This window comes from Bactrocera tryoni, chromosome 5 (genome assembly GCF_016617805.1).
Source record: "Bactrocera tryoni isolate S06 chromosome 5, CSIRO_BtryS06_freeze2, whole genome shotgun sequence".
Taxonomy (NCBI): domain Eukaryota; kingdom Metazoa; phylum Arthropoda; class Insecta; order Diptera; family Tephritidae; genus Bactrocera; species Bactrocera tryoni.
The window spans coordinates 51,058,922-51,083,742 of record NC_052503.1 but is presented as its reverse complement, the minus strand read 5'-3'; the positions used below and the strand labels follow the sequence as shown (position 1 = coordinate 51,083,742).

At 39.0% G+C, this 24,821-nt stretch overlaps 1 protein-coding gene across 5 annotated transcripts in view; it reads left to right on the top strand.

The window, feature by feature from the left end:
* LOC120776591 (MOXD1 homolog 2) overlaps positions 1 to 24,821 on the top strand; it is a 124,147-nt gene that overhangs the window by 86,797 nt on the left and 12,529 nt on the right. For all 5 annotated transcript variants that reach the window (XM_040107363.1, XM_040107360.1, XM_040107364.1 and 2 more), the window contains 5 exons: positions 3,960 to 4,115; positions 18,706 to 18,981; positions 19,037 to 19,222; positions 21,965 to 22,160; positions 23,602 to 23,771. In XM_040107363.1, coding sequence (XP_039963297.1) covers positions 3,960 to 4,115; positions 18,706 to 18,981; positions 19,037 to 19,222; positions 21,965 to 22,160; positions 23,602 to 23,771 — 984 coding nt within the window. The remainder of the gene's footprint in view (positions 1 to 3,959; positions 4,116 to 18,705; positions 18,982 to 19,036; positions 19,223 to 21,964; positions 22,161 to 23,601; positions 23,772 to 24,821) is intronic.

Sequence of the window (24,821 nt, the reverse complement as noted above, 5' to 3'; positions counted from 1 at the left end):
CAAATTATTCATAAGCAACCATTACATTCACCGAAATTGACAGTTTGGTATGGTTATGATTTCATAAAAAGACATTTTAATTGTCCAGGAAATGTTTCCATTGTTTTTAAAATCATATCAAACTGTCAATTTAAATGAATTTAATGGTTGTTCATAATAATAAAAAAAGTTGTCCATAAAAAGGACAGTTTGATTTTGATGGATAATATATATACATATATATATATACAAGGTGCGTTCCAAAGTAAACAGAACTTAAAAAAAAAACAAAACAAATTTTTTTTCGATAAAATAAATTTATTTTATTCAAAATAGTCTCCTTCTGCTTCAATACAGCTTTTTTGCACGGTGCAGTGTTTTTGATCAAATAATCGTCCTTCGAATGCTGGATTCTGAGCAATTTTTGGTCGTTAGTCATTTAGTGCGGAACAAACCGCCTACACATCTTTCGTAAGCCCAATTGTTCGGTCAAAATGCGATAAATCGATGTTTTGGAGATGTTCAATTCCATCTCCATGAATCTCAATAATGATTTCGGTTGATTTTTTATGAATTCACGCACAGTTTCGATGGAATTTCTGGTGATCAAGGATTTTGATTGACCCTCATGTTGATCGTCATTTATGTCCTTACGATTCGGTAAAAGTTTTACCAATTTTAAAACAAAATGTAATGTAGGCTCGCACCGATAACACAAACATACTGACACTTAAAAAGCAATAACTTCACTTCCAATCCATGAAATGTCATGAAATTCTCACTGGATAATCGAAAAAGATAGCAGATTCGATCGAACCAATCGACATATAGATGACACCACCATGGCCAGAGTCAAAACTTCCTGTTTAATTTGGAACGCACCTTGTATATGCCAGTTATCCGTTTGCAGATTGTACCGTTGCTTTAGAAAATAATCCGTGAAAAATTTTTAGAATAAAAGAGTTTTTCATTCAGGGACTGGACTTTAGATCTCTCAGTTTTTAGGGCAGCTAAATGTAGAGGCGGTTTCGAATCGCTGATTCAAAAAAATTAGCAGCTTCGTAGGGGAAAAATGTCGTGTGCGAAATTTCAAAAACTGAGGGACTTACTCACGTAGTCAAACAAACTTGTTTGAACACTTTTTTATTTACAAGGGTATTCAAATTTGGTGTAATCACTGTTAACGGGTTTTCTTTTTTTCTCAAAATATTAATTATTACAAAGACTTATGGTTTTGAGACAATAAAAAAGTTATTCTTCCTCTTTATTGGCGCAGAAACCGCCAACAACAGCGCGCCAGTCGTTTCTTCTTTTCACTACGTGGCGCCAATTGGATATTCCAAGCGAGGCCAGGTCCTTCTGCACCTGGTCCTTCCAACGCAGTTGAGGTCTTCCTCTTCCTCTACTTCCCCGGCGGGTACTGCGTCGAATACTTTCAGAGCTGGAGTGTTTTCGTCTATTCGGACAACATGACCTAGCCATTGTAGCCGCTGTCTTTTAATTCGCTGAACTATGTCAATATCGTCGTGTATATCATATAGCTCGTCGTTCCATCGAATGCGATATTCACCGTGGCCAACGCGTAAAAGACTTAAGTCTTTCGCAGAACCTTTCTCTCGAAAACTCGCAACATCGACTCATCAGTTGTTGGCGTCGTCCAAGCCTCTGCACCATATAGCAGGACGGGAATTATTAGTGACTTATAGAGTTTGGTTTTTGTTCGTCGAGAGAGGATTTACTCTCAATTGCGTACTCAGTCCGAAGTAGAACCTGTTGGTAAGAGTTATCCTGCGTTGGATTTTCAGGCTGACAATGTTGGTAGTGTTTATACTAGTTCCAAGATGGATGAAATTATCAACAACAAAATTATGACTGTCAACAGTGACGTGAGAGCCAAGTCGCTAGTGCGATGACTGTTTGTTTGATGACAGACAGATGATGATATTTCGTCTTGCCCTCGTTCACTGTCAGACCCAATTGCGTTGCTTCCTTGTTTAGTCTGGAGAAAGCAGACTAATGGCGCGGGTGTTAAGGCACGATAGGGAATCGCCTTGTCTGAAACCTCGTTTGGTATTGAACGGCTCGGAGAGGTCCTTCCCGATCCTGACGGAGCTTTTGGTGTTGCTCAACGTCAGTTTACACAGCCGTATTAGTTTTGCGGGGATACCAAATTCAGACATCGCGGCATAAAGGCAGCTCCTTTTCGTGCTGACGAAAACAGCTTTGAAATCGACGAAGAGGTGGTGTGTGTCGATTCTCTTCTCACGGGTATTTTCCAAAATTTGGCACATGGTGAATATCTGGTCGGTTGTTGATTTGCCAGATCTAAAGCCACACTGATAAGATCCAATCAGTTTGTTGACGGTGGGCTTTAATCTTTCACACAATACGCTCGATAGAACCTTATACGCGATGTTGAGGAAGTTTATCCCGCATGCTTTCGTCCAACCATATTTTACAAAGAAGCTGATACATGCTCCTTATCAGTTCTTCGCCGCCGTGTTTGAATAGCTCGGCCGGCTATCCATCGGCCCCCGCCGCTTTGTTGTTCTTCAGGCGGGTAATTGCTATTCGAACTTCTTCATGGTCGGCCAATGGAACGTCTGCTCCATTCCTGCCATTGTACGTTCACTGCCATTCAGCAGGCTGGAGAAGTGTTCCCTCCATAATTTAAGTATGCTCTGAGCATCGGTGACTAGATCACAAGATTATGCTTCGGTCTTGAAACCTTCTGTAAGCCGCGCATTTTTTCGTAGAATTTTCGAGCAAGTCAAGTAGAAAATCGTTCGGCTTGTGATTCCAGCTTCTCGACGTGGAACCTTCCCTGTGTTTATTGGCGTGCGTTTTCTGCTGCTCAGAAGCGGGTGCGAATCTTGGCTGCAACAAGATAGTAGTCTAAGTCGATGTTAGGACCTCGGAGCGCACGCACATCTAAAACACTGGAGACGTGTCTTTCGTTTATCACAACATGATCGATCTGGCAGGTGGCTTGAAGAATTTTCTTATGCTGGAATCTAGTACTACAGATAACCATATTTCGAGCCCTGGCGAAGTCGAAGAGCCTCAACCCATTTGGGGATGTTTCATTGTGGAGGCTAAATTTACCGACCGTAGTGCCAACGATGCCTTCTTTGCCACACTAGCGTTAAAGTCGCACGATTTTGATATCGTGGGGGGGACAGCTCTCATAGGTGCGCTCCAAGCGTTTATAGAAGGCCTCTTTGGTCGCATAGAAGGCATCCTCTCTTCCGTCTGGGCGTGGGCGTCGATCAGCGATATGTTTAAGAACATCGCTTTGATGCGGATTGTGGCTAGACGTTCATCCCGGTTTCAAGAAGGAGGTGAATGACAGTACTCGGCGACGGAGCCTCTCTCCCACCGCGAATATCACTCCAAATTAGCGCTCCTTTATATGGCCACTGTAGTAAATGCCACAAGGACCTACTCGTCTTAGTTCTTGTCCCGTCCATCGTATTTCTTGATCGTCGGTGATGTTGGCCTTCACTCTAATGAGGACATCAATCAGCTGGGCAGCGGCATTTTTCCAATTACGGAACCGGACATTCCAAATTGTAGTCCTTAATTCGTTTGCCATGGTCGTCATCAAAAGGGGGGTTTCTCATCCGAGACTTGTTATTTTTCATTGGGCGCGTTTTTCACGTGGCGGGTCCCAAACGCAGCACACAACCCTGTCGAGGGGATGTTTCGCCTTCTCACTTTAGCTCGCCTTCAAACGGATGTTCTTAGGCTACCCAGAGGACACTTGGTCAAAGACCGGAAGTCGTGAGCTGCTTGAGCCATATGTAAGAGAATCGTTTCTGGCCACTCCCAAGCGAATGGCGATCAGGGAACTTTCCTCACTTGCGTGAACTTCTACACATGACACCATCCTCCTGAGTGAATAAAGTGATTACCATATTTCAAATTTAATAATTTTTTATCTCATATATTTATTTGAAAAACTTATTTCTTTCTTTTAGGATCGTCACATAACTAGAAATGTAAACACAGAGCCAATTGTGGATCCATCTCAGGACTATATTCTTATGTTGGGGTATGAAAATGCGACACATACTGTCTTACGATTTCGTCGAAAACTAGACACCTGCGACAAATTGCACGACATCTCTATTACGGTAAGTACAGTCATGTATAAATAACTGATCAAATAACTATAAATTTTGTTTTGAATAATAAATTAGTAAGTTCGTGTGGAAATGTAGAATTTATCCTTTCCCAGCTTAGAGGAGCAAAAGGGGAAAATATTATAATAATAATTGGTATTGCAAAATGTTGCACATATGTATATTTAAAACTCGATTTTCGAATGTAATTTTTGGTATCTTATCAGCTTATAGTACAGATCGAATTTCCACTTAATGTAATTCCTACATACATATAAGTAGCTTTATACTTGAAATATTTATGCTATCATCAACCTAAATCAGACATATCAGGATGTTTGTTATAACGGGTAATCCGAGTAGAGGTACTTTTCTCAATAGCCTTTTTTTGTTTCAAGCTGTCATGTTATTTTTGTGCAATACTGTTTGGTTTGAAAAGATCTACGAACAACGTTTACAAACCGTTCTTCTTTATTTCGAAAACTCACTTTCCGCAAATAATGTGTTTCGCGCTTTTCGATCAACTTATGGTCAACACAATCAGCCTACTAAGCATACTATTCGCAACACCATCACCCATCTCGAGATCCAGCATTCAATTCGACACAAGAGACCACGCCCAGCACGCAGTGAAGCAAATATAGCAGCCGTAGCTAAGAGTGTTAACAAAGACTGTGAAGAGTCGATTCGGCGCCGTTCGCAGCAACTCGGACTGATGGTCGAATGTAACGACTTGGCGCAGTGCAGTTCTTAAATTGAAAGCGTACAAAATACAGCTTGTGCAAGAACTGAAACCGTTCGACTTTCCCAAGCGGCACCGCTTCGCTCTATGGGCTCTTGAAAAGTTCCAAAAAGATCCGACGTTTTCGAGCCAACTATGGTTCAGCGATGAGACCCATTTCTGGCTCAATGAGTACGTAAACAAGTAAAAAAATATATTGCCGCATTTGAGACTAAGGGCAACCTGAAGAGATTCAAAGTCTGCCATTTCATTCAGCAAAAATATCGGTTTAGTGTGGTTTGATGTCTGAAATTGAAGCTCGTTACCTCGGCGACATTTGATTTCAACAAGACGGCGAATCTCATCAATCAATTGATTTATTGACGGGACACTTCGGTGAGCAGATAATTTCAACATAGTGTGTTATCACACCGTTCCTGTGGGGATGTCTAAATATTAAAATCTACGCGGACAATCCCGCTACGATTCAAGCCTTGGAGCAAAACATCACGCATGTCATTCGCCAGTTACCAGTCGAAATGCTCGAACGACTCATCGAAAATTGAACTCAATCGACAAAAACTCAACTAAAGAGAACACATTGCGTTATGAGTATAGTAAATATAGCAGAAATAGGGTATCCAGACCAAAACCACTGATTCATTTACTGTAAAGTGAAACAAAAAAATATAGAATTTTCTAAAAAATTCTAACATAAGATGGAGAAGGTCTGAACTGATCGCATTAACTTTTGACATCACTACATTATACCTGAGAACATGTTCCCACATAATTTGTTAGAAACACACTAACCAACATAATCTATGTTGGGTTGGAGGGAGGTTGGGTAATTTGTGTATGTGTTTCATATTAGTATTTTCGTTTTGAATTTTATTAAGATAAATCACATATTGACCGACATATTCGTTACATAGTCAATCGAAAGTTCGAACTTCTTTATATTATATATATGTGACCTGGTCTATGAAAAGGGGGCTTAGGTGTCAAAAAAAAGGAGAACAATTAATGAGATAACGAGAAACTGACGATTATTTTTAACAGCTTTTCCCAGAAAACTAGTTTTCGCACGTTAGCCCCCTTTTCGTAGACCAGGTCACATATATAGAGCTAAGGGAAGTATTGATCCGATTTACCCACAAGGGCACATTGACCAGAAAATTGTTTTCTCTAAATTTCAATATAAGTCCGATGAATGACCGATATTTTTGGTTAAAAAACATCAGTAGGCACCGTATTCCCCACATTTGGTCACTGTGGCCTTTCAAGGTTATGGTCCGATTACGAAAATTGAATATCTAAGAGACAATATCTTTACAAAGTATTATTATAAGAATTTCTTGTTATATTAACTTCCGTTGCACCGAAGGTATAATACCCTTCAAATGAATATATTTTTAAAATTGTCATTGATATTTTTATTTCGACCGTAGAATACCTAAAATGTATTAGTGTTAATGAAGTTTCGTTCTTTCCCGTTACAACACATTTTTATATGGTTTAAGGGGGTATTCTCATGTAATCACTTCGAAAAATCGATATTTTTTTATATTTTGTCAGTAAAACCTATTGAAAACATGCTGTGAAAAATTCAGACCGAAATTCATAGTATTTGATAAGTTACAGCTCATAGTCGTCGACGTGTCGTAAGCGACCAGGCGCCATGACAAGTCTGCAGCTGCTACGTTTCTAAACGCATTTTTCTCGAATCATCATTTTCTGAAACTGTCATGGTCCTAAAAAAAAAGTATTCAACCGATTGCTTTAAAATTTACATATGTATGTTCTTTTACTCATTTATAGTTATCGCCCTTACCAGAATTGTTTATTTCCGAAAATATTTTCATATTTTTTTAACGATTTTTAAGGAAAAAAACAAGATTTTCGTGACTTTTTTTTGAAGTTCGACATTTTTTTTAATGAAATTGATTACACTTGGTAGGGACGATAGCCGTCGAACTACTGAATAATAATCCATTCGATTTTTTTATTTCAGACAACATGAACAGCCGCTATCACCATGACCAGTGAACTATTTTTTTTTGTTGGGGACTACTTTGATTTAAAAAAAATATATTAAAAATGTAAAAAACGAAAAAAAATTTTTTTGTACATTTCATTGTACATTGTCGCATAAAAAAAAATTTCCTAAAAAGTGGTAAAATGTATGCGTTCACATGAGAATACCCCCTTAATGGTAAAGTCAACTACAAAATGCGCGCATATGAGTTCTTTAATCTAACAAACCTACACAATAAAGACTCGCTTGAAATGTCACTTTGTTCGATGAGAGATTAGCAATTTGGATTTCATTAACCGCTTAATTCAGTAAAAACATCTTCATACACAGTTATAATCGTCAAAGGGAGTTCAAATGCATGAACACTTATAAAGATATGCTTACAATATGTTTGTATGTACTTAAGTATAGTGTACTCGCTCTTATTTGGGCACCGACTCATGCAAACCCAAAGTGATAATACTTTTATGTATTACGAAAATCTTTGGCTAAAACTTTCCAATTGCTAAATAAACTTGCACACTTTGGCACCAACAAAAACATTCAATCAAACACAAGCACAAAGCTTTCCAGTGAAGACGAGCAGGTTTGCGGATACAGCCGTAACTACGTATGTAGTTCAAACGCCACCACACCAGGTATGTGTGTCTGTCAGAGCTGTCGCAGCACCAGTAGGAACGAACTTAGTCAAACAAAAACAATTGTGATTATAAGTAGACAAACAATGTTATAGCCTAAATTACACATCAACAACCAAGAGGTTTGCCGCTGTCTCGTAAATCGGGAACTTTCGTTCGCACACACCTACTATACATATGTACATACATGCATTCATATTGTATGAACTTCAGGCAGTATCTATTGGTATAAGTTTCTCCCGTTCGCGACCTTCTATCTCAATATTTGTCTGTCGAATTAATTTGAATCAGCGGCGACATCCTTGTAAATACTTGTACTTGAACATAAAGCTGGCAATCTGAAGCTGATATCATGATATAACCATGCTATTAGGGAGTGGGCCGCGTTGAGTATTTAGTTTCAATGAGTTTCTGTTTATGTTCAGCAAGCCATTGCTGGTGGTTTACGTACTAACGGTAGTTATTTTAGTTTATTTACTAAATATAATATGATTCAAGCAACGGTAATCCATTTGTGTACCTAACTTGTTAGGGAAGTCATCACTAGAAGCACCAAAAGCTTAACCAAAATATACTCGATTAATTACACTGGTGTGCTTTGTGTGGCGATAAGAAAAAAAATAAAATTCTAAACTTTTTAATTATACAGTTAAGTCTATATAAATTTGTTAAACTCTGTGCAACTTTTATTATTCGATATAGCAGTTGTTTTTCAGACATTTGGTTTACAAAAAGAAATAAAACGCAGATACATACAAGTATGTGATAATTTAATGTTATGACTAAGAATTCAGGTTTATTATAATTACAAGGATTTGACATTACGTTTTAAAAACGATTTCGAGAAAGTGGCTGCTGCGGCTGGATCGAATAAAATGCAGCCATGAGGCCTAAGTTTGCACCATTACGAGGTGCGTCAATCATCTCGGGCTTATCTGCTTACAGGGTCCGGCACCCAAAGTGTACTTCAGACCGTTAACGCAGCTGTCGCACTGGAATCAGCTGTTTATAAATTTACTGAATGACAGTTCGGAGTATTGTTCACAAGTGTACAAAAGCGTTTTGCCAAAAGTGAACGCAAAAAAAAAGTGATCAGCGATGGAACTCAAACGTAATAATGTGACTGCTTTATATTTAGCTGGAAAATCACAGCCAGCAATTGTTCGTGAGCTCAAACACCTTAATGTGAATAAAGTTTTTGCCTAACGCACCATCACTCGTTACAATGATACTGGAAGCATCGCAAAGCGCCATGGAGGTGGTCATCAAAAGACTGCAACGTCACGTGAGATGGTTCGGAAAGTGAAGAAGCGACTTGAGCGAAATCCACGACGAAGTGCCAATCAAATGGCTAAAGAACTGAAAATATCCGATCGCAGCATCCGACACATATTGAAAAATGAGCTCAAGGTCAAGCCTTACAAGTTCCATAAGGCCCACGATCTCACATCGAAGTAGCAACAAGTAAGACTTGAGAGAGCGAAGTTGTTTTGCTTGGCAGAAAGCGATCAAATTCCGAACATTGTGTTTTCTGACGAAACATTTTTTCCAATTGAGCAATTCGTATACTCTCAAAACGATAGGGTTTACTTGACCGACCGTTCATACGAGAATCTAAGCCATCGGTTAGCCACCAGGAGGCAGCACCCGCCACAAATAATGGTTTGAGCCGCTGTCACCGCAGATGGGCGCTCTCCAATTGTTTTCATCGAGCCTGGCGTCAAAGTAAATGCGACATATTATCGGGAAAGTGTTCTGGAGGCTGCTTTGAAGCCGTGGGCAAACAAATATCGCAAGCCATGGACGTCGCAAGCCATGGACGTTTCAACAAAACTCAGCACGGTCTCACAAAGCGCGAGTGAACCAAGAATGGCTGAAAAATAACGTTCCGAACTTCATTACGACCACACAATTTTTCTCCAATTCACCAGATGCGAATCCAATGGATTATTCTCTCTGAGCCATTTTGGAGAGCAAGGTCCGTAGTAAAAAATACACCAGTCTCGAGATGCTGAAGAGAGGCCTTGTCCGTGAATGGGCCAAAATACCGGCAAGTCACATTCGGGCAGCTTGCGATTCCTTTTTTGACCGTCTCAAGGCCATAGTTAAGGCAAAAGGTGGTCATATCGAGCAAAAGTGAATTGGTCCGGAATTTATGATTATTTTCAGACATTTTGTACTTTAAAGTAAATGAATATAATTTTCCAAACCGAATTTATGGCTTTTTTAATCGGTTACACTTCGAGTGAAGACGAGCGACTTGTTATGTTTATGGTTTCGTTGGATGTCTGGATCGATTTTGTTCCCATTTAGCGGTCCCTGTGACTTTTTGTGTTAACTCGACACTGTGGCACGCATACGTTGAGCTTCGTATTGTATTCAGCTTTATTTAAATTGTTCCAAGCGGTTTTTTGTGCCGTGTTTAGTTTCTGGGAAATCGAAACAGTGCTTACATGACTTCCAATATTTGTCGATATTTTCGAAAACTAGCGTTACAGAGCTTAGTCCATCTTTGACATCAGATATGAAACCGCTGTATATGGCTGTCCGAGGAATCGGTATCGTAGTATGAAGTGGCTAAAATGAATGCCTCCACCACAAAATGATATTCTCAAAAAGGCATCTTCACTAAGATCCTGATATACGATCAAGGTTTCAGATGTTTAACTCAAAGTTTCCTTATAGATTAAGCCGAATTTCCTAATTAAAACTAATTTTAAATAGTTTGTTTGATTAATACTTATTTAATAGAAGCTAATCAAAAACTATTGCACTTCGACTAATAAAAAAAATATGAAAAAATTTTATCATCAGCAGATGAGCGTTACTTTGTGCGGAACCAAAGGCAAATCGCTCTTTTAAGAGCTCATGGTTTGGGGATCCTTTTCAGCGACTGTACCTGGTACACTTCACTTTATAGAAGATTCGAAGATATTTTAAGCGAAATTTACCTTTTCAAACGAAAAGTTGGGGTTGGGCGAAGAATGGCTCTTTTATCTGGCATAAGGCTTACAAGGCACGAACCTGGCTGCTGTATAATACTTCACATGTTTTGGAAACATTAGCACGGAGTCCAGAAATAAAGACAATTAAAAAATTTTGGAGCTATCTTGGCCCAAAAGTTCGTCAGCACAGCATTTCTAATAAGTAGGACTTGAATAGATTATCACTGGAAGAGTTAGCTTTTATCCACTGTATATGGCATACACAGCGTCTACTAATAGTGATGATGTGATCCACTTGTAGTGGCCATGTTTGTTTACGAATTTGTGTCAAATTTTGTCAGCGTGTTCAGTAAATTTGATCATTTCACTTTTTTACAATCTCTTGTGGTTTAATATACGCAATTGCATTCCCAAAAATTGATCGTTTGGTGCGAATTGTTGTATGGCGGTTGCCTTATTTTTTTCGAAATGACGCAGGAAATGCCGAGGGTTATAACATGATGTTGACCGACTTTTTCTGGGAATTTGGGGAAATCGACGCGGACGATCTCTATTTCCAACAAGATGGCGTGCAAAGTTTGACGACTCATTAACTTGGAGAAATGCGCAAGATCAAGCGATTTAAAGCCTCTAGAATTATTTCTCTGGGTGTAATGTTAAGTCAGAGGCTTACGCCAATCAACCAACCAATATGAAGACAACACGCGTGTATATAGCTACAGCCAAAGTTCCACCCGAAATGCTGCGCCGGCCATCGAAATTAAGTTCTTTGTATAAGTACTCATTTATGCACATACTTATGTATGTAAATATTGCTTTTCTGACTAAATCCAAAATTGTATGTCCACAACTGTCCTGCTCTCATATTTCATGCAATAAATTAATTTTATAGAAAAAAGCGTAAGGCGTAAAACGCAGAAGTCAAACCTCATATGCCAATTTAGCAACCGCGCAATCTGGAAAAGTTAACAAAATAGGAACGAATGTCTGAACATAGAGGGTGAGAACGAATGGGTGGACGGTTATGGCAAATAACTTTTGCGCACTAAGTACTCGTACAGCGAAAGTGCTGCAATAAAATATGTCAATTTGATTTCACCCAACTATACAAGCAATAACGTTGGAGTCCTAAAACCCCAACTCCTTCAAACACTGCTCGGCATTACAGCCACTTAATGAAGCGCATACAGCGTGACTAATGCTTGAAGTGATTGCACAAAAAATCCAATTCCCTTTTCACTTGTATTTAGTGGCCAAGTAGTGCACATAGAAAGAGCAAAAAGCACGGCCTGGCACCAACCCCTATCCTCCATGAACCAAATTCAGTTCAACCCAGTCTCCGTGCTCCATGCTTTTGTATGTTGGCGCAACTTTTTTGCAAGAGTAAACAGCTAAATAAATTTGTCTCGCGGAGAGTTTCAATATGGAATATTTTTCCTGGCTTAAAGGGATAATGGACAAAAATTGTAATTTATGTACATCACCATATTCTCGCAGCGTGTGGTTGGGCGTTGTATCCGTATTGACTACTTTGATTCGCAAAAGCTTCTTCGAGTGAAACAGACTAAAACCGTAACGGAAAATCAAATCAATTAACAAAATTACTTGCTAACTTACAAACATACAATTAGAAAAATTGCTTTCATCTGAGATTTAAATTTGCATTTTCCTTCGCACTGCGACGGATGGAACACAATTATAAACTTTCACAGTTAATGTGAAATATTAGAAATACAAACAAGCAAAAATTGAATATATTTGAAACTGTTGCCGAAAGTTTTTATTTAGTTGTGAAAGCATCATGTTTGGAATGGGTCTACCTCATTCCATATGGCAGACACCCGGTTTAAATTTTAAGTTTCGAATCATGCCCGAGATATTACTCTATTGATCATATTTGTCCTGAGGGAGGGTTCGTACCCATTACTATAATTTTTATTAGGCAATGACAGTCTTCTTCTTCTTTGTTGTCGTAGATACCGCTTACGCGGTTATAGCCGACTTTACAACAGCGCGCTAGTCGTTCTTCCTTTTCGCTCTTAAGCGCCAATTGGAGGTTCCAAGTGTAGCTAGGTCCTTCTTCACTTGGTCTTTCCAGGTCTTCCTCTTCCTCTGCTACGCCCGGCGGTTATAGCGTCGCCTACTTTCAGAGCTGGAGTGTTTTCGTCCATACGTACGACATGACCTAGCCAGCGCAGCCGCTGTCTCTTGATTCGCTGAACTATTTCAATGTCATCATATATCTTGTAGAGCTCATCATTCCATCGAATACGGTATTCGTCATGGCCAACTCGCAAATTACCGCAAATCTTTCGCACAACCTTTCTCTCGAAAACTCAGAAGTCCGACTCATCAGTTGGTGTCATCGTCCATGCCTCTGCACCGTATAGCAGAACGGAATTATTTTCTCCAGCAGCAGATTGAAGAAGTCGCCTTTCCTGAAACCTCGTTTGGTATCGAATCTCTCGGAGAAGTCCTTACCGATCCTGACGGAGCTTTTGGTATTGCTCAACGTCAGTTTACACAGCCGTATTAGTTTTGCGGGGGGACAGCTCCTTTTCGTGCTGTCGAAAGCAGCTTTGAAATCGACGAAGAGGTAGTGTGTGTCGATTCTCTTCTCGCGGGTCTTTTCCAGGTCTAAAGCCAGCGGGTTGATTTGCCAGGTCTAAAGGCAGACTGATAAGGTCCAATCAGTTTGCTGACGATGGGCTTTAATCTATCACACAATACGCTCGATAGAACCTTTTACGCGATGTTGAGGAGGCTTATCCCATGGTAGTTGGCGCAGATTATGGGGTCTCCCCTTTTGTGAATTGGACAGAGCACACTTAAATTCCAATCGTTGGGCATGCTTTCGTCTGACCATATTTTACAAAGAAGTTGATGCATGCTCCTTACCAGTTCTTCGCCGCCCCCGCCGCTTTGTTGTTCTTCAGATGGGCAATTGATGTTCCAACTTCTTCATGGTCAGGCAATGAAACATCTGCTCCATCGTCATCGATTGGGGAATCGGGTTCGCCTTCTCCTGGCGTTATGCTTTCACTGTCATTCAGCTGGATGGATAAGTGTTCCTTCCATAATTTTAGTATGCTCTGAGCATCGGTTACCAGATCACCTCTGGGGGTTCTACAAGAGTATGCTCCGGTACTGAAACCTTCTGTTAGTCGCCGCATATTTTCGTAGAATTTTCAAGCATTACCACAGTCAGCCTGCTTGTCAATCTCTTCATACTCACATATTTCGGCCTCTCTCTCTTTTTCTGTCTGCATATGCGTCTCGCTTCCCTCTTCAACTCTCGGTATCTATCCTATCCCGCACGTGTTGTGGTCGATCGTAACGTTGCGAGGTAGGCAGTCTTTTTTTTCTCCGCTACGAAAACCAATGGTTTCGTATGCAGGAGATCGAAACGCCGTCCCACAGTTCCCTTATACCGAGTTGTTGACGAGTGCTCTCAGAAAGCAGGAGTGCAAGTCGAGTAGAAAATCGTGCGGCTGTCTATTGTGTTTGCAACTTCTCGACGTCGAACCTTCCTTGTGACTTGCATATTTCCAAAAGGCCCATGATTCGCGGGTGCGAATCTTGACTGCGACAAGATAGTGGTCCGAGTCGATGTTAAAACCTCAGAGCATACACACATCTAAAACAGACGGAGACAGCCAAGAAGCTTAATGAATTTTTGTATACTGGAGTCTATTACTACAGATAACCATATTTCGGGCCCCGGCGAAGTCGATCAGCCTCAACCCATTTGGGGATGTTTCATTGTGGAGGCTGAATTTACCGACTGTTGTGCCAAAGATACCACCCTGGCGTTAAAGTCGCCAAACACAATTTAGACATCGGCGACGGCGTCTCTCTCCCACCATAAATCCCACACCAAACTTGCGCTTGGGCCAACGGTAGTAAATGCCACAAGGACCTGCTCGCCTCAGTCGCATTTCTTGGACGGCGGTGATATCAGCCTTTATTTTCATGAGAACATCAACCAGCTGGGCAGCGGCAATCTTACTAAATATATAACAATTTTTTTTATATTTATTTATTTTCGAAATTGCTCTAATTTACTTAACTGAAGAAAGCTAAGTAAAAATATTTTATTTGCAGAGCATTTGCTTTTGAGCAGTCAGATGCCCAAATATAATTACTTATATACGTAAGTTGCATTTTATATTTCGGAATTCTAGAACGCAAACAAATTTTAATCATCGAAAACCACTAAATTATTTTTCAAAATATTCTTCATTGAGATCTATACACTTTTGCATGCGTTTGAACCAATTGTCGAAGCACTTTCCCACTCTCATTGCGGTATCTCCAATACATGCGTTCTGAATGCATCAACCGCCTCTTCAGGTGTCGAAAAACGTTAACCTCTTAGTTTATTTTTTATGAACGGAAATAAAAACCAGTCATTCAGTGCCAAGTCAGGACTATACGGAGGATGACTCATCTAAGTTATGCTTTGAGTATACAACAATGCTGTTGTTTCAGTCGATGTGAGAGCTAGCATTGGCGTGGTGAATTCGTCTTCGCCTGTTAGTATTCCTGATTTCTTGAAAGAAAACTGGCAAAAAAATGGTTGTTTATCACTCAGAATTTACTGTTATGCGTTGTTCCAGTGGTATGGTTGCGACATGTCCAGTTTTTCCAAAAAAAAAAAGCAAGCAACCAACATCGTATTTTGCTAACATTTCTCTCGACCAATCGAGACGACTTTTTATTTGGGCGATTGACACATTGTGTGTTACTCAACGTGAACAATTTCTACAGCAAAATGATCATACAATGTTGAATGTATGCTAGTCCCACTAATGTCCATAGTTGTCTCAATCTCACTATAGGTAACATGACCATCTTGCAATATCAGCTTGCGCACAGCATCAATAGTTTCCAGAACAAAAATTGACTTTTTACGACATTCACAAAATTCGTCTTGGAGTTATTTACGCCCTCGATTGGATTCATCATACCATCGATGAACACTGGTCTTTGATGGCGTTTCATCGGCAAAAATTTAATTAAGTTCATTAGTGCACTGTTGCCGTTGATTTAACATACGTCAAAAGTTGTAAAAAAATAATTGCTAGAAAATGTTCGCCGTTTAATTTTATTTATGGCCGAGATGCATATTTCCAGTTACCGTAACACAAATAGTAGTCCTGATTGCAACTTTATGTTAGCAAATCCCGAAGTATAAAAGGTAACCTACGTATAATTAAGCAGCGTAATGTTTCTACGAAGTAACTAAGTTGAGTTAAGCAATTGAGGGTAGAGCCACCGGCATTATTCGCTTTCGCCGTTGGAGTAAGCCAGCATAACCATCACTAGAACTCGTCGAGCCCGACAGTTGCGTTGAAGTTGACAGCAATAAAAGCAACACCATCCTTTCGGCCATTAAATCCTGTCGGTCTTTAGTCACGATAACTGCCGCAGCCACAACTGGTCATGGCTTGTTTGTTTTCATTAATTTTTGGTTGTTACCTCATGATGTTTTCACCTCGACATAACGTCTCCTCCCTTTGCTTTCATTTCAATTCATTCATTCCGCACAACGGTTTTTTTAATCGCGTTATTTTTACTTGTGTACAAGTTTTTTTTGAACACTTGAATTGTTTTGTGTTACCATTGCTTGTCCAGTCTCTTATATACGGTACACACAGGTGCTAGACAATGTACTCATTTACAGGCACATACATGTAAGCTTTAGTGAAAACCACGACCGCATTTGTCTTTCCCCACCTACTCCTCACAGTAATGGCTTTTGTACTTTCATCCACACATTGCATACATGTGGAACTCATCATCCACCCATTTCCACTTGACCGTGCTCTTTCGTTCTCTGGTCACTTTAACGCCAAAGTTAATACGGATCGGCCGGAATATGCGCGAGCGACGCTCCAGGGGGTCGTGTTGAATTGTTAATTAAAGTATTGTGAAAATGGACAAGCAACAAATGTTGAGCGGCTAGTCAATAGTCGGAACCACTGTTAATGCAAAACATGCACAACCCTACAGTCACACTTAACAGCGCCACATGGGGCACTTAGACGTAATGGATTCAAATGGCTTCTCAAATGTACTCGGTCACACTGTAAAACAAGGTAATGACGAATGTACCGATGTTCCAAAGTCTAAATAGTGAAAGCTATATACATATGTACATAAACGTGAATATAACGGGTGTTGTTTTTAGGCACGTAGCTTTCAAGAAGAAATTAATATAATATAATTTAATGTTAGGACCCAGAATTTAACTTGGTTATACAGATTAGTATCTCGGGCTTATCTGCATAGACTAGCGACTTCACACAACTCAACCAAAAATAGTCCAGCGGTGTTAAGCCACACGATCTTGTCAATCATTAAATTGATCGTTTCATTGGCTGTATGGCATCTTGTTGGAACCAAGGGTCGCCCACATCAACATCCTACACGAAAAGTCATTCATCGTTACTACAAGGTGCTTTCCATAGTAAACAGGACTTAAAAAAAAACAGAACAAACGGTTTTTTCGCCAAAACCAATTTATTTTATTCAAAATAGTCTCTTTCTGCTTCAATAGAGCTTTTTTCACAAACACCAAACGCGTGTCGAACGATTGTTTTAGCACGTTGGGGCGGGTGCAAGCCTTTTGAATGGTCTCAAGGTCTGCATAAGGCTTTCCTTTCATAGGCAAATGCATTTTTCCGAAGAGGAAGAAGTCGCACCGTGATCGTCATTCTTCACGACCACTTTGAAAACGTTGAAATCACTCTGCACTCTGCTACGGGATAGGCAATCATCGCCATAGTCGTGTTTCATCAATTGAAACGTTTCGGTAAAAGTTTTACCAATTTTAAAACAAAATTCAATGTTGGCTCTTTGTTTTTCGCACCGATAACACAAGTATACTGACACTTAAAACGCAATAACTTCACTCCCAATAGATGAAATGTCATGAAATTCTCACTGGACAATCGATAAAGATAGCAGATTCTAACGCACCAGTCGTAGATGGCGCCACCAGGTGGCGCTAGATTCAAAAAGTCCTATTTACTTTGGAAAACATCTTGTAGACCTTGACTTTGTCGATTTGTGAGGGTCTCTTTAATACCACAGCGGGCCAGCTTTCAAAGTTGTCCAAGTGAGACCCCTATTAGGTTCCTTGCACTGATAATTTATTGAAATGCATAGCGGAATTTAAAATATCGATAATTTTGTCAGCTGCTTGATGGTCTTTCTACATTCTTTTGCAGTTCACTGATTTCAGCTAAATTTTGATATCTGCTACAAATATTGGCATAAAAAAGTGTTCGTCAAACCCAATTAAGTACTAGTTAACTAATATTTATATTTAGAAACGGAACGGGTCCACGAAGTTTGTAACAACCCGAAGGAAACTTCGGAGAGCGTATAAAGTACGGATATATATGTATGTATAACATCAGATCAGTGAGCCACACTGAAAAAAAAATAAAATTCCACAAAATTTAATACAAATAGGTTACTTTTGAATAAATACAAACATACCAAAGCTTAATTCATCTTTCCATATACTACTTGTTATCATCCTCGGCTGAGACGTCCTTTATTGCCTTCGGCGAATGGCTTTGAATGGCTTCAATGGACTTTACTCTCGTTTCGAGTTTGGCCAAAAAGTCAGTCACAATCACGCTAGAATGTGACAAAATATTATCGTAGTGAAAAATTCATGAATTTTCTGTCTACATATCCGATTGTTTATGGAGTATTGCTTCATGTAGACGCCTCAAACCGGCCAAGTAGTATTTCGTATGAACCTACACCACGATAATCAAAGAAATCGATGAGCATCGTCTCGATTTTTCACCGATCAAAGTGGTTTTTTCGATTTCGACTTATTTTTGGAGTGGTATTCGCTAGATTGTTGAACAATTTATATGTAATATTAATAAACCCACGTTTGGTACAAGCCTAGCGTTTATATCTTTATGATTTTAGATTCACACAAGATGTTGGGGTACTGTGCTGTCTCTCTGATGCCAACATGTCAATTTTCAAGCACTGTTTTTTAACTTTATCGTTATTAACAGGGTTTGATGAACGACTCTCCTGAGGCAAGTTTTCAAAGACTTCACGACCTACACTGAATGCGTTGTACCCTTCAAATACTTGTAACTAATAGTACGTTAAAAATAATAACAGAACCAAATGATGTCACAATAGATATAAACTAAGTTTCAGTGCTCATTTCGTTATAATCATTTTATGTGAATATAATTATTTCATTTTATTTTTTCAGAATAACACTATGCGATTAATTTATATGTATCATAGTCGCGACCCACCTCATGGATCAGTTCAACCTGGGACATTACCTGAACCGGGCTCCGCTTTTCGGCCATATCATCCAATGGTTCTTACCCAAAGGGCAGAAATTCAGTTTCGGAAAGATGATCAAACACGGCAAATGGAGCTACGAAATGAAGATGTGGCGCTTCCAAGTGGAGATAGCACATTATCCTGGTGCAAAATGTTCAAGTTAGAGGATATCAATCGAAAACACCACCTTATTCGGGTATGCAATATCTATAAATTCGTCTAATTTCATGTAATACCATTTGACCTTCCAGTATGAACCAATATATGACTCGACGTCCAGTGTACATTATTTACAACAAATTACGCTGTATGAATGCCAGGGATCCCAGGCAGAGCTTGAGAAAATGGCACGAGAGCAGGGACGACAATGTATAAGCAATCGGGATATGCCTTTAGCCTGCAATGCCATTGTTGCATCGTGGTCACGCGGTTCGGAGGTAAGTTCAATTAAGTGTTGATGATTTAATATTTCGACGATGTATGGTGTCATCTTTTAAGTTAATTTTCACTAATTACTCGTACTCACAGTTACGTTGGATCTATCTATGTACATCTATTTCACAATTTTGACAAACGAACGCTATTTGTGTAGTTTACAGTAACTAAAAATAGTCATCTCGGTCAAAAAATGGAACCAATCGCGAACATTTTCACATGATTATTAGGTATTTACAACTTTCGACGTAAATTAACTCAGCAACAGTACTTCGATGAACTTAATTCAATTTTTGACGATGAAGCGCAATCATTACCATGGATGAAATTTAATGAATCCAATAGAGGTCGCATAGTACCCCAAAATGATTTTCGTTAGGGTCACTGTGCGCAAACTGATATTGCAAGGTTGTCACGTGACCTATCGTGAGATTGAAACAACAAACAAGTGCAGCAAGGTCTTTCCCCAACTGATCCCTCCAACGGAGTGGAGGTCTTTCCCTTCCCTGCTTTCACCAGCGAGTACTGAACCGAAAACCTTCAAGCTGAAGTGTTCTATTCCTTGCATACCACATGACCTAGACAGCGCAGCCGCTGTATCTTATTCTTGATTCTATCTGAGCTATACAACATACGTCAATGTCGCCGTATAACTCCTACAACTCATCGTTCCATCATTGTTGCCAATGCGCAAAGACCCATAAAGACCTTTCTCTCCAACACTCCTAACGCCGACTCATCAGATCATGAGGAACTGTAGATTGAAAAGATTGTTCACATTGGATCCCACAAAATTTGTTAATCACTCAAAAAAAGATTCGTGTCCATTAATCGAGAGAAATGTTAAAACAAATGCGATAGCGGTTCTTTGAAATGCGTCTATAACATCGTGGCAAGTGATGGATCACAATTTATCACAAAGATACTATTAGAACACCACAAACCAGTAAATTCTGAGTGTAGGCAAGCATTTGTGTGTCAGTTGTCCTTCGAGAAATCAGAAAAGCTAACGAAGACTCTCCACCACGACAATGCGAGCTCTTACATGTAGACTGCAGCAATGACTTTGTATGGTACGGTTGATGTGATTAGAACACCTGTGACACATCTCCAATCAATCAGAGCAAAAATACTTCGACAATTGGTTCAAATGCATGCAAAAGTCTATAGATCTGAATGCAGAATATTTTAAAAACAATAAATTTTTGTTCTTCTTATAACGGGTGATTCAAGTAGAGGTACTTTTTTCAATAGTCTTTTTTGACAAATCACGCGTGTTTATTGGATAATATTCGACCATGTCCAGCACTCAGTGTAGAAAATATAGTAGCCGTTGCTGAGGGTGTTCACGAAGAGCGTGGAGTCTCCACTCGGTGACGTTCGCAGCAACTTGGACTGACATATGGAACGACTTGGCACATTTTATGACGAGATTTAAAATATAAAACGCACAAAAGGCAAATTGTGCAAGAAATGAAGTTGCCCGACTTTCCAAAGAGACATCGATTCGCTCCATGGGCTCTTGAAAAGTATCCAAGAAGATCAAACGTTTTCGAGCCAAATTTTGTTCAGCAGTGAGGCTCGTTTCTAGTTCAATGGGTATGTAGACATATAAAATTGCCGCATTTAGGACAAAGAGTAGCTTGAAGAAATTCAAGAGCTTACATTTCTCTTAGAAAAAACAGGAGTCGGTGGAATCATCGGTTCATATTTCTTCAAAAGTGGTGCCAGTGTGAACGTAACCGTCAATGGCGACTGTTATCGCGCCATAATAACCGGCTATTCGATGCCTAAAATTGAAGTTCGTGACCTCGGCATCATTTGGTTTCAACAAGACGGCGCCACTTCTCACACATCGCATCAATCAATGGATTTATTGAGAGAACAGTTCGGTGAGCAGATAATTTTACGTTTTGGGCCGGTCAACTAGCCACCAGGATCTTTTGATATCACACCGTTACACTTTTTCTTGTGGGAAATTTCAAAGCTTAAAGTCTATGCGGACAATCCCGCTTCGATTCAGGCCTTAGAGCAAATCATTTCGCGTTTCATTCGCCAGTTACTAGTCGAAATGCTCGAACGAGTCATCAAAAATTGGACTTAACGAATGGACCACCTGAGATGTAGCCGCGGCCAACATTTGAGAGAGATAATCTTCAAAAAATAAATGCAAAAGAATGTTCTTTCGAATGATAATAAACATTCCCCATTAAATTTGAAATTTCTGTGTTTCTTCTTTATAAAGGTAGAGAACTTCGATGGATCACCCGTTCAAGGTGTTCCTTCCCTAAAGTTTTATTTGGCTAATAATTTAACTAAGTGCTTTTCTATATTTTATTTATGGTATAGCTTGCGAAATTGGAAATATTTCCAGGAAATATTCATGTTTCGGGTCAATTACTGCATTTATGTTAATCTGCTTATTTCATTACAAAGAGTCTCTGTTGCAAGCAAAAAAGATTTGTAGTTAAATATAATGTGATCAAATTGAAAGGTGAATTTTGTCCATTTCATTGTAATCCCCTCCAGCTGCAATACACTTATGCCAACGAATTTTTATATAATTAATAAATCAGTAAAGCTATGTGTGTAAATATAAAAATGAAAATGTAAACAAAATAAACTCTGGGTATTCCACCTTATATAATGAGTATTTAGTTAAATGGTATTCCGTCATATTGAGTTTCTACTTTAGTGGAAATGTGGCTTTACAGAAATCTTAATGCTGTCCCTCTATTTCACAGGGCTTTACATTTCCGGAAGATGCTGGCTACCCGATCGATTCTCATGCTGCCAAATACTATCTTATGGAAACTCACTACAACAATTTGCAGCCCGATAATCTTCAAAGCTACAGTCGACAAATGGCTGACAACTCCGGACTAAGGATTTACTTCACCCATGTATTGCGTCCGAATGACGCTGGCATACTTTCAATTGGTAATTATGCAATAACTTAAAAGCACTTTTTAGTGGGATGATTGTCAATAGAGAAATACTGATTATGTTGAAGAATATGTAGTACATTCGGGCATTACAAATGCTATATAGATGAGTAACTGCTGACGAACACGAAAGGCAATCACTCATCAAACCGGTGCCGTGCTATGAAATCTGCCCCGAAATCGCTTTGCTTACAGTGCAATGACAACACTTAAAATAACATATAATAAAGGCGAATGTAAAGAAGGGATATTACATTATACCGCCTACTTATTGCCCTGTGCTTGCGTTCTTAATTTCATGTGCACTGAAATAAAATCGTCAGAATCGACAGCAATAACAATTTTCCTTTAGTTTTTATACAATTGAAAATATTGTTGTTGCTTTTATAGTTGGCTGTTACCTGGCCTGACACGCAATCTCATTCCACAGCTCTCGAGTTGGCGCACATTTCGCCGCCCCAGCTGTACACCGAAGCTCCACATTGTGGGCGCGTAGCCCGGAAGCCACAACAGCATTGGACCAAATGGCATAGACAATGGCTATACTGTCCAACATGCTACGGCGCCATAGACAGACTTACATTTGCCAAAAAAAAGTGTAGTACCTAGACTGATTCATTCTGTGTTCCTATCATAACCACTTACATGTTTTTTTCAACTTTATTGCTTACACATACATACATCCATATAAACACTTGGCTGCCATACATGCCAAAAGAACAAACATATGAACATACATACATACATCTATAAAAGGTAAGTTTGGCGCGGAAATTATACTTAGTGCAATTGCACCTGGCCAACCCTGGATATTTTTGCGCGATATCTCGTCAAAAGTATGTACAACCGAATTTATATTTCATGCTGTGCTTTCGTGCACGTCAATCGAAATTCGCATTAAAAAACACGAAAGGATACTTTTGTTGTGGTATTACGCGAGTTCGGAGCGTCGAAATTGGAAAATTGAAATGGAAATTGTAATGGGAATCAACGTGCGCATGGTGAGGTGGCAAAGTGGCAATGGATATGAAATTAAAATTTCACTACGGTCAACAAATATTGTACTAAAAATAAAAGTAAATTACTCAAGTGTACCGATGGATAACTGTTGTATGTATCCGTTTAGAGTACTGTTAATACATATTTTAAATAGAGTCAATCGATATTTTCTTTGCCGTATTATTTGACCGTCATTTGAAATATACTATATAAGAGGAACACAACCATATAAATCCTCTTCAAAAAGCATAAAATAAGCACTTCATTCAGATTCATTGAAGAAACCTCATTTCTCTAAAGTTTTACGTTGAAACTCGGAAACATTCTTCCTTATTAAGACAGACACCATTTTACGAGACTCTAGGATAAATTCAAAAACTTAGCACCATATTTATATTTATATCTAATAACTTTTATATCTAATAACTTTTTTTCAGGTCTGGATCCAAATTGGCGACACATAATTCCACCCGGTCAAAGGGAAGTAATCTCTGAAGGGCAGTGTATTGAGGATTGTACAGCCTACGCTTTTCCTGCTCAGGGCATAAGCATTTTTGCGGTGATGATGCGTACACACCAAATCGGCAAAAAAGTTAAACTTCGGCAGGTATGGTTGAGATTTTGCATTAATTATTTGTTAAAAATTCAAATTGTTACTGCTATACTCTCGCAACATGTTGCACAAAATATAAAAGTTTTGTTCTCTTAACGGTTATTTGTAACACCTGAAATTAATCGCGTTAGAAGTCGAATTATGTATATACAATATAAAACTATAGTGAAGGTGAGAGTAGGTCAGAAATTAAGATGCAACACAAATCGGTACAGTGGATTACAGTAGGATGAGGTGCTTGTGGTTAAAAAGTTTTAGAAAGTGGGCAGGTCCCCGCTCTTCATAGGTTTTATATACATAAATACATATGTACTTCACAAAATTCTTAGACTAACTATATCAACTAAAGGTAATGTTCTAAGTTTATTATTCAAAACTGCTAGAAGAGACTGACTCGCTAACGAAAAATCACAGAGGCCTTAAATTGTACAAAACAGCTGGTGGGGAATGTGTGTCGGCGTAAAAGGTTTACAAAATCGGTCTACAACCACGTCTACTTTTCGTATAACACAATTTTAAATTCAAACAGATTTTCACACGTTTCGATCCATAAATAAATACAATTGAGATATTGGTGTGGCACCCCGACTTTATGAAAGAAATTGAAAGTGAAAAAGTTTCAAGCCACCAGACAACGAAAAAGGACGAAAACGTCGATAATGCACGTAGTTATTTTAACTTATTTAGAAACTTGGTACGTACATACATATGTTTTCAATAAGGTGAATTGTGAACTGCTAAGACAAATATTTCTATTTGGGAGTCTGACTGCGAAAAAAATTGGTTTGTTTCAACACCCACAAAGAAAAATAATTATTTCTTTAAAAATAAATAAAACTATGTGAAAGAATATACTTATAAAAACAAATCAAATTCTTAGTTAGTCAGAGAATTCAGTATATTTTGTGTTTCCAATTTTCTGCCAAGGCATCTTGATTCAAATGTCAGAAATGCATCTAATATATTTAAGTTTTCCTTTTGCGTTTGCTTGGAAAAAGTGAATTAAGCACCCGTAACTCCCCGTATTTTAAGCTCCTGTCAAAA